This window comes from Heterostelium album, assembly GCF_000004825.1.
Source record: "Heterostelium album PN500 unplaced genomic scaffold PPL_contig1, whole genome shotgun sequence".
NCBI classification, from domain to species: Eukaryota; Evosea; class Eumycetozoa; order Acytosteliales; family Acytosteliaceae; genus Heterostelium; species Heterostelium album.
Window position 1 is genome coordinate 691,902 of NW_008805078.1, and position 10,887 is coordinate 702,788.

At 36.4% G+C, this 10,887-nt stretch overlaps 2 protein-coding genes across 2 annotated transcripts; both read right to left on the minus strand.

The window, feature by feature from the left end:
• Positions 1 to 327: 327 nt before the first annotated feature.
• PPL_01102 (C2 calcium/lipid-binding region-containing protein) lies at positions 328 to 5,112 on the minus strand (the record flags this gene model as incomplete). The annotated part of the gene is made up of 8 exons (XM_020572118.1): positions 328 to 742; positions 814 to 1,010; positions 1,081 to 1,239; positions 1,311 to 1,388; positions 1,476 to 4,223; positions 4,287 to 4,487; positions 4,575 to 4,718; positions 4,822 to 5,112. The coding sequence occupies 8 exons, from the start codon at positions 5,110 to 5,112 to the stop codon at positions 328 to 330; spliced, it is 4,233 nt and encodes a 1,410-aa protein (XP_020437976.1).
• Positions 5,113 to 5,748: 636 nt separating this feature from the next.
• gnrB (gelsolin-related protein) lies at positions 5,749 to 10,386 on the minus strand (the record flags this gene model as incomplete). Its single annotated transcript, XM_020572119.1, has 8 exons — positions 5,749 to 6,171; positions 6,234 to 6,527; positions 6,612 to 7,184; positions 7,282 to 7,394; positions 7,492 to 8,455; positions 8,576 to 9,228; positions 9,256 to 9,985; positions 10,078 to 10,386. 8 exons carry the CDS (start codon positions 10,384 to 10,386, stop codon positions 5,749 to 5,751), a joined length of 4,059 nt encoding a protein of 1,352 aa, XP_020437977.1.
• Between the last annotated feature and the right edge of the window lie 501 nt (positions 10,387 to 10,887).

The window sequence follows — 10,887 nt, forward strand, 5'->3', positions numbered from 1 at the left end:
AAAAGAAAAAAAAAACCTAAAAAAAACGTTCCATTTGACTTCATTAATGATCAGACGGTTCGGTAGGTTCCCAAAAAAGAATTCATAAATAGTTGTTTTGCATATTCATTCATTCAGTCAGAATGATTTCTGATTCTGAATTGATTTGATTTGAGATTTTGAAACTTTAATTGTTTTGTTGTTGTAATACATAAATGTTTGTTGTTTTATTTGTTTTGATTAAGATTTTAGTTATTATTATTATTATTTCATTTGATGTTTTTTTTTTTTTTTTATTATCTATCTATTCTATTCTATTCTATCTATATATATATATTATTATTATTATTATATTTTCAATTTTTTAGATGGATCTATTAATAATGGATAGTTTGTTGATTCTATTGGTTGTCTCCAACCACTTTGCATTGCTTTCTGTAGCTGTGAAGGTAGAGGGTCTGGCGATAGTTCGTCGGGTTCGAAAGACTCTAGCAGTTTCTTAATTTGAATGAGGTTGAGTTTTTGGAAGATCGGTTTGATTGCCTCAATATCAACAAATACAGATTTATCGATGACAAACAAGTTCGATGCCTCCAACGATGAGTCCAACTGCTCACTGACCGATTTGAAGTTGGTTTGAGAACACCATTCCTTTAATCTCGACACACCCATCTTTACCTTGAATCCAAGAGTTGCTCTGCATACACTTGCGTTCTGAAGGAAATAGTTGGTGATTTGTGCATTGATAAAATAGAATGTTTGACTATAATAACAATAATAGTTAGATTAATTAAGTAACAACAGACTACTCATTAAAAAGTAAGAAATACTAACGTTAAAAGTTGATTCGAGAGTTTATGACAAACTTTACCCTCGTCAAGGAAATAGAGTACAGAGTCTAAAATCAATAGTAAGTTATTGATTGAAATAGTATTGGCTTTACCGGTGGCATGTGGTTTGATGCTTGACTTTTGATCTAGAATAATACTATCTGGGTTAAATATAGAGGCAATCAATACCTTATCTAATTTCTACAGTAATAAAAGATTATTGTTAGCAAAATAAAGATATTTCGGTAAAAGAATCGTAGAATCAACTTACAGTTTCAATGATTGAAATAAGCTTGCTATAAATATTGAGTACCAATGATTGAAGATCTCTAATAAACGATCCACCTGCCTCTGGTGATGGAGGAACAAATGATGAAACATAAATTTCGATTCCCGAGAGTGTTGGATCTGCTGATTGTGGACTTAGTGCCTATTTAATGAGATGATAATTATTGATTAATACAAAAAGATATTTAAATGAATAGAGTTAAAAATATTTACATTTTGATGTAGTTTTTGAAGTAAATAAACAACAGTTGAGAACCAATAACAAATAACTTTACAGTCACTTCCTGATCTCTGTTCAAATAAAAAGTATAAATTGATTGATAATTAGTAATAGAATTAAAAAAAGATATATTATACAATAGGTATAGATATATTTACCAAGAATGATTTCTCTAATGCAAATACAATCTTTGATAGCATCTTTTGATTCTGTGTCTTTGAAACACCACCGATGGAATCGATCATCTGCCAAATACTCGAACCACAATAGGGGATGTTGTTTCTATCGAAATCGAGCTCTGGCCAATAGACACAGTTCTCAATGTTCTTTAGATCTTCCAACTCCAATCTTGTCTCCTCGGACACACCGTTTCCAACGTGTGTTGGCTGTGGTGACTTTGAAAGTTGTTGTTTGGCTTGCTCTGACTCCTTAACGACCTCGGCATACTTCTTACCGAGTGATTCGATTTGCTCCTTCAATTCAATGTTGTTCTTTCTCTCTGAATCTCTCTCTTGCTTGAGTGCACTGACTTTCTCTTTGAGATTGTCAATCTCACCAGAGTGATCGTTGGCAGCAGCAGCAGCAACCACTGGAACTGGTACCGGTACGGCTGTGGTTGCGGTGTCTTTGAGTTGTTGGTTTTCAGTCTCCAACTCCTCAATCTTAACAGTGGATTCGGCGATCTCATCTTCCTTTTGCTCGAGCTCTTCCTTCAAATCTCTGATCTTCTCTTTGTACTTATCGATCTTTGCCTTGAGTTCATCGACATCCTCCTCTTCGTCGCTGCTATCGTGTCTTCCTTTGTTGGCGTTGTTGCTCTCTTCGACCTGCTCCTCAAGTGAGGTGATTTGAGTGTTGGCTTTCTGAAGTTTGTCGCTAATGGAGTGCTTCTCGGCTGTCAAATCCTCTACTTCCTTCTGGAGTTGCTCTACCATCACCTGATAGTCGTTGAGGGTGGTTGTTTTATTGGCAGCATCATTCTTGTAGTCTGTCAGCTGCTCTTTGTAACCATCAACCTCTGATTTGTAGATCTCTGCTTCCTTCTGAAGGAACTCCACCTTCTTCTCCAGTTGATCGATCAATGCCTGTTGATCTTCCTTCTCGCCGTCACTCTCTTCCTCCTTGTGTGAATTGGCGGCAAGTTTGTTTCGCTCGATCTGCGCCTCCAAGTCGATCTCCAACTCGCTGACCTTGTCTTTGAGTGATTCGATCTCCTCAATAGCAGCAACCTTCTTGAGCTTACTCTTATCGATCTTTTCTTTCATACCACGAATCTCTGCTTGCAGCTCTGTTATCAATACTTGTAGAGCACCGGCATCTTGGCTGGTGGATTGCGATGTCTCTAGCTGTTGCTTCAAGTCTTCAATGGTTTTAAGGAAATGCTCCTTCTTCTCCTCGGTCTCCTGGTAGAGTTTAGTGTAGTTCTCACCCAAATCTTGAATCTTTGATTCATATTTGGCCTCGAGCTCCTTCAATCCTAGAGTCTCGCCACTGAGGTCACGAACTGACTTTTCTAGCTTCTCCACCTGTGAGTGAGAGTCTTGCTGTGATTTCTCCAACTCCTCCTTGGTTCTCTTCAATTCCTCAACCATTGAATTGAACTCACTACGACTAGACTCCAAATCCTCCGATGCTTTGTCCATGCCACTCTTGAACTGCTGTGATTCACTCTTAGAAGTTTCAAGCTGTTCGCCAAGTGAAGCCGACTGCTGCTCTGCGTCTTTGAGCTTCTCCTCCAACTCTTTGATTTTCTCCTGGAGGTTCTCTGCTTCAGAGTTGTCGTTTGACTTTGATTGTAAATCGGCGACCTGAGTATTGAGAGACTGGATGTTAAGCTTCTGAGTTTCCACTTCCTCGACCAACTTTGTCTTTTCATCGGTGAGAGCCTTTAGCTTTTCTTGCAAAGTGTTCAACTCTGCCTCTTGTTGATTTACATTGTGAACGGCTTCGGCATTTGCCTCCATCTCTCTTTGCATATGCTTCAACTGTTCCTCGAGATTCTTCTTCTCCACTTCCAATCTGCTTGTTGTTCCCTCGAATGAAGTGGTCTTCAAACGCTCGTCCTCCAACAACAAAAAGTTATTTCTACTCTCTGCCTGCACCTGTGCCAGTGCATCCTTGGCAACTCTGACCTCTTCGTTCATTCTCTCGACCTGCTGGAGTGCTTGGTTCAACTCGCTGGAGGCAGCCTTGTTATCGGCGGCACTTGCCAGCTGCGTTTCAGCCACTCTCAACTTCTCAACAAGCTGGTTACTCTCTGCCTGCAGCTTTTCATAACTTGAATTCGCGCTAATGATTTGATTCTGTAGAGTTGAGATATCGCCGATATTCTTTGCGTTGTTGTTTCTCTCGATTTGCAGTTGCTCTAGGACGTCACGCTTCTCCTTGTTTGATTTATCAAGATCGATCTTTAGTGCTTCGATTTGCGTTGTGTATTCACCGATGACATTGTTACCGATCGATTTCGAACGCTCCTTGATTGTCTCCATCTCGCTGAGCATCTGCTTTATCTCCTGGACACGATCGTCACGATCCTTTGTTAGACGGGTCATCGTTCCATTCGACTTCTCGAGGTCGGCCTTCAACGTCTTTACCTTCTTCTTGTACTTTTTCAACTTGGAGTCGGCAGACTCTGCAGGTTTCGATCCATCCTTGTCTACCTTTGAAGCGGCAGCAACAACACCGGTGGTTGCAACCGTCGAAGTAACAGTAGTTGAATCTCTTTTGTTTGACGACGACGTCGATTCCTTTCCACTATCGACGGAGGTCGACGACAGATTACTATCCTTTCTACTCAATTGTGAACTACTACTATTACTATGAGTATCGCTATGATTCTTCAATGATCCAGTTGATACTGCTGATACTAAAGTTGAATCGTCTTCAAAACTAACTTCTTCTTCTCCCTGTTTTTCAATAATTAAGATAGTTAGTAACCATTATATCTAAATCTTAATCAATCTACATACATCAGAATCATGTTCAGAAGTTGGATTTAAATCGGTTTCATCTGGTTCACTCATGTCAGTCTCTGTCTTTAGGAAATACTCTTGTCCATCCAATTGAACCGATTGTTTACCAAGTCCTGTCAAGATCTCCTTTTGCATAGGATCATCCGCTTTAACTATTGATTTTCCATTTAATTTCAACCATGTCGATTGGAATGATAACTAAGTAGTTAAATAAAATAATAATAATAATAATAATAAAGTAAAATTAATATTTAAATCAAACGATAGAAATACAATCACACTTACAACAAGATTAGCAGTAGCTTTAGATTTATCGTTGATTGGGAATGTTCTTGATCTCTCTGTTTTACTCTCGGCATATTGTGATAGATCAACTTCGATCGTTCCAACTGTAGATTGACTCTTTTTACCTTTATCTTTTTCTTTTTCCTTTTTTGTTTATAAAATGAAATATAAATAATATTATTGTTAAAAAATGTTATTTTGTCTATATATATATATATATATTTGTATGTAATATTTATATATTTACTTCAGTAATTGTAAATTTAATCTTTTTTGGTTGATAACCTTTCTTGTCTTTTACTAAAGAGGCATCCAAATTGAAGAGATGTTCGATGTTGGCCAAACCATCCTTTGGAGTGACTCGCTTAGTTTCACCTTGATTCTCAGGCTTCTTTCCACGTTTCCATGATACAAACAACGGTGAATTCGATGATTTTGGTAAGCCTTCAATACGATTAACCTTTATTTGATATTGAATCTTCACCGTATCCTTTGAAGATGATTTCGATTTGAAAAGAGATGAAGATCCCTTTTGCATCTTTTCACTTTATTATTACTATTAATTAATAATACTAACGAACTATATTTTACTTTCTATTACTATTAATAATAATTATTCTATTTATCTATCTATCTAATCTATTAAACTATTTTATTTTATTTTTTTTAAAAAAAAAATAATTTTTTTAATCTTTGAAATAATAAAAATATCTATATATATTACAAAATAGATAAAGATATATATCTTTATTACTAGTTTATTTAGAATAAAAATATTAATGATTAAAATTACCTTCTAATTTTAATGATAATAGTCTGGCACTTCACCACACACCCACTCAAAACCACCACTTATCACCTATTTAATTAATTGTTTTTTTTTTTTTTTTTTTTCAAAACTAAAATGGAGTCTATTTCACCCAGGTTTGAGATTTAAAGATCAAAAAATGAATATATTTGTCAATTTTAGGATAATTAAATTCAAATAAATTTAAATAGATACATATTATTTTAAAGTGTTTGAGTTTTTTAGGTAATCGAATAGAATAAGGGTGATATACTTTATTATTAATTTACCAACAATATGTGTGTTTGGGGAATGGTTTTTGTTTTTTGTTTTGTTTTGTTATTATTACTGTGATTTCAAAAACAATAATTAAACTTGTTTGTTTAATTAAAAGATACCCAAGAACTTCTTCTTCTTTGGTTTCTTATCTTTGTCCGATTTGTCATTGTTATTATTATTGTTATTATTATTGTTGTTATTGATGTTCTTTTTGTTGGGAGGTGTTGTTGGTTCACATATGATTATTCCCTTCTGTACCATCGACCAAGATTCATAGTCTTCGATTTCGTCGGATTCCAAACACGACGCGGCATACTCCATATACTCCCTTAGCAATTCCTCTTCCTCCTCAATGTGAGCTCTGTAGCCAAGTGTATGAAGAAGTCTCAGTTGTTGTTGTCTGATTTCCAGTGGATCTATTATTACATCTCTTCTATCCCATGCTGGGAAGTGCAATTTGAACTTGAAAGGTTCATTAAATTGTGTTATTTTCTTTATGGTTGGCGGTTTTGATTCATATTTACAATAATCCTAAAGAGTTTATTATAGATTAGATTATTGTTACTTATTATTAACAACAAAAATTTACTTACATTTACAAATATATTTGATATATTTATCAAAGTATCAGTTGCACGATGTCCAATCCAGAAATAAAGTTTATCTTTTGTTTCTAGAAGTGCACATTGGTCATCTTTCAGGTCGGAGGGATGCCATCTCGACACCTTCTCGACTTTGAATTCCGACTCGCTCGAGAAATAGAATCTAAAGTATTTATCTCTCAAATAATTTACATCGACAACCTCTCTCTTTAAACCTGGTAAAGATCTCCAGAAATCTCTGTCGTTCTCTGCTTTACGTTGTCTCATTACTGCAATATGGAAATGCTGTAAAAACCAAATAAATAGATTGGTTGTTAGTTATATATATATATATATATCTTTTTGTATAATAATAATTCTCAAACTTACTTCATCTAAATAAGAAGCATACAATTCCAATTCTTCATCGTCAATGAAATTCTGAGTGCCTTTCCAGACGACGATGTTCTCTTTGAGTGGCGAAATGGTACAGTACGCGCAGAAACTGTTGAGCAGCGTGGTGTTTTGATCCAACTGCTGAAGATAAACAGTCTCTGGATAGTATATAACCTGATAGATCTTATCAGAGATGTCGGGCTCATTGAATCTCGATCCCTTGTGAATGATGATTTTGTTGTGGAACAAATTCAAGAAATGGATTGGTTCCTTGCGCTGGTGGATTCGCACCAGTCGTGGAGCCTGCTGACCTTTCTCTTGAAATTTCATAGAGATAATTGGGAACAAACCATGTACGAAAGCCGCATATCCCTTGGTATCCGATTGAACACCCTCCCACCAGTAGATAGTCGATTGTGGTTTCGCCTTGACCTTCTTCCTGTTGAGAGTATTCAATCCTCTTCTAGACGATGCAATCACCATATAAGTGTTCATCTCATAGAAATGTGATTTCTCTTTTACATCCAATTTATGAAATTCTAAATCTGGTGTTGTAATTGCATATACCTGTAAAAAAAAACAAACAACAGCAGCAACAACAGTAATAATAAACAAATTAGTTCTACTAATCTTCATTTCTGCATTAGAAATCTAATCTACCTACATCTACAATATCCTTTTCATTATAAGGTAAAATTGGTTCAATAACTTCTTCTTTAATATTTGAGAATAACTTATTGTAACTATAACGTATTGGTTTCTTACATGATCTGTCAACTTTGTGTTTAAAGAAAAAGAAAGAAAGAAGAATAAAGTTAGATTAACCTAGGATTTGTGTGTGTATAGGTGAAATGGATATATCGGCGATATTTACTTGTAGATGGCTGTTGAGTTGGTAAAACGGGTGGTTTAGTTGGCCAATTCTTAAATTGTTGTTTGAAAAGTGGATGTTCTTTGTGTTGGAAACAAAGGATTACTTGTGACCATTTCGGTCTCTCGTATTCCTGGTAGAACATTTTGGCACATTCTTTGCCGGCGGTGAGTTTCTTCAGAGAGATATTCTCAGGTGCCCAAATAAATATATCGGTTGTACAATCGAGGATAAACACTTCGTCGTTGGTGAGAACAGAGTAGTCGATCGGATAGCTCTCTGCAATACAGTCCAGATCCAACTTACCGTTGGGACGTGCCACCGTCTTGTAGAGATTGACAATGGTGGGATCGTCGTCCTCCGGCAGGAAGTCATTGTCTTTGTCCTCCTTGGTTTTGTTATCCTTGAGGTAGCGGTAGAACTCCTTGTCGGTAGCCGAGTCTGTGACTTCGATAAGCTTGACTTGCTTGTCGTAGAACTGCGCGTAGTCTCTGGCGACGCGTCTCGCCAACGACTTTGTGTGGATCGACGACTTGGTACCCATTTTCAGGTAGACGCGACTGTCGTTCTCCAACACCCATGCCACATCGTGACTGGCGTGATGCTTCACTAGCTTTCCAGAGACACCGAATCGTCGGACGTTCAGCCGACCACTGCGCTCACCAATCAGTGGGATATCGATCTTGAGCAGTGTCGTCGGTCCAATATCCTTCTCTTCGTCGATGGCATTGAAGTCCGAGCCGGCACCACCAGACTTGTACTTGATTCCATTGAATTCATCGTAGAAATAGTCCAAAAACAACTCACTTTCATCGCCCTGATACTCGTGATAGTGATGCACCTTTCCACCCAAATGTGTAGCCAATTGAATAGCCAACATCGCTGCCGATCCCGATCTATCAATGGGTGATTGTTCACCCGTCCAAATATGAATATTATACATTGAATCTTTTTGATTCTCATTTGACTAAAGTTATGAGTTATTTGGAGAAATAGAACAAACAAATTAATATATATATATATATTAAACAAATTCAAGTTCAATTCCAACATTAATTCATTTCAATCAAAAAATATTAGGACTTACATTTAAAACAATATATGAATCTTTTGTATAGAATACAGGATAGTCATCGAAATCTCTTTCCTCCACGCCAAAAGATGTTACATTCCACATGATGAAACCTTTGAGATCTTCTGCCTCACCGAATATCAGTGAGAAATCAATGTCGAGCGAACCATACTTGAAAATATTCACCATATCGGGTGGTCTACATGTTGATTTTGCAATCTCTTCGCTCAAAACACTGCTACTCGGTGCTACCTTTGAAACAACGGGATTCGGTTTCTTGAGGAGTGCATCGATGATGATGTTTCCATCGGAGATTGCTTTTGGATCGACAGTTGGAACCTGTGGTATTAAATCCTCTTTTGTTATTACATCGTCTGCCGGTTCCTTTGAAACCGAAGACTCCTCTCCGGTGGTTGCCTTCTCCTCGGTTGCCACCTTTGTCTCCAGCTTTTCCGCTGTCGCTGTTGTTGTCTCTGCTTTCTCAGTGATACCTTTCTCTTGCATCTCCAATTGTCTCTGTCTTTCCAACTCTGCCTGTCTCTCAATCTCTGCCAATCTATCTATTTCCAATTGTTTAGCATGCTCCGCTTCCAAAGTTGTTACATATTCTGGTGGTGGTGAAATAATAATAGATATAGAAATAGTAGTTAATATCATTTGCTGTTTTTCTTTCTACTTATATATAATAATATTACCTTCCCATTTCTTGTGTAATTCACGATTGAGATTGTTCTCCTCTAGATGTCTAATACTGGATGAAGTTAAACCAAACATCGAGGGTTTTCTTGAGGTCTGTGAAAGTGGACGTTTTGCGATGGTTCCCTCGGTGGGTGGACTCTTTAGATCAACTATTCCATTAGTACTATTGCTGCCGCTGGTACTGTTGCTCAGATTGCCATTTGCCTTTAGGAACATCTCCTGTAGACTGGTAAGACTGGTCTGTGTCCTCGAAACTCGCGGTACAGAGATGGTTTTAAAGAGGTTGGAAGCAGCCTTCTTTCCGAGTGAATTCGACGATGCATACTTTCTCAGCGTTCCCGAATCCGGTTTATTGAAGAGGTTCGAAAGACCACGAGAGATGGTGCCACTGCCCATCGAATTGCCTTTGACATGGCTGCCAGAAGTCGATCTGTGTAATGTGTCATATTTATTGTTGATGCTGCCGTTTAACGGTCCTTTAACAGTGCCTCGCAGTGTTCCAGTTCCACTGAAATTTCCACCCATTTTCTCTGCCATAATCATATTGAATTCCTCAGTCTCTTTCTTTCCCTCCTGTCTCTGTTTCTCCAACAATCGTTTCTTCTCTTCGTCCTCTTGTTTCAGTTTTTTCTCCATCTCCTGTTTCTTCTTTAGTGTCTCATTCAACAGTTTCTTTCTCTCCTCTTCCAACCTTTGTTTTTCCTTTCTATTTGCAAATGCTTCATCCTTATTAATAGTTATTAAAAAAATACAACCAGCCAAAGAAATATTAGAACAAACTTAAACCATTATAAACTAAATCTTAAACATAAACTTACCTCTTGTTGTGATTTCAAATCCAATATAGTTTTATTGAGATTCAACTTGTCTAGCTTTGAGAGATGATCTTCATTCTCCTGAGGCGCGGACGGAGGTGATGCATCTTTTGTAATCGGTTCACTACTCGCAACAGCGGCAGTCAGTGAATGATTCATTGATGTTGGTGATGCCGAATGTATATGTTTTACTTGTTTACTCTTATTCTTTTGTTTCTGTCTGTTATTCTTTTTTTGCTGCTGCTGCTGGTGTAGTTGTTGCTGTGTTGAATTATTTCCGCTGTTTCTGGTACCAGCCTTTTTTGTCGACATTCTTCTTTTTGGCTCCATATTCTGACAAAATCTTTTTTTTTTTTTCAGAAAAAAAATTAAAAAAAATTAAAAATAATTCAATTTAGTATAATTTTCAAAAAATAAAAAAGTAAGTTATTTCAAAAAAGTTGGTTTGGTTTGTTTGGAGGGTGTTTGTTGTTTTTTTTTTTTTGTTTTGAATCTATTATTATAATTTCTCTGCAAAAACAAAAACAAAAACAAAAAAATAATAATTATTTATATATTCTATTATTATTATTAAAAGTTGGAAGTGAAGAAGTGAGAGTGTATGACAATTGGTTAAATATCCAAATATTAATCTATCAAAAACAACACTAGTATTGATTATTTATTTGTTTGTTATATATAATATAGTTTTATTTCAGAGTATATAATCAAAAAATCAAATCAAAATCAAATTCTTTTGGTTGGTTGAGTGTGAATGATGATGAAAATAAGTAAACATAACTGGTATTTGTTTTGCTACTGCTGTTTGCGAGA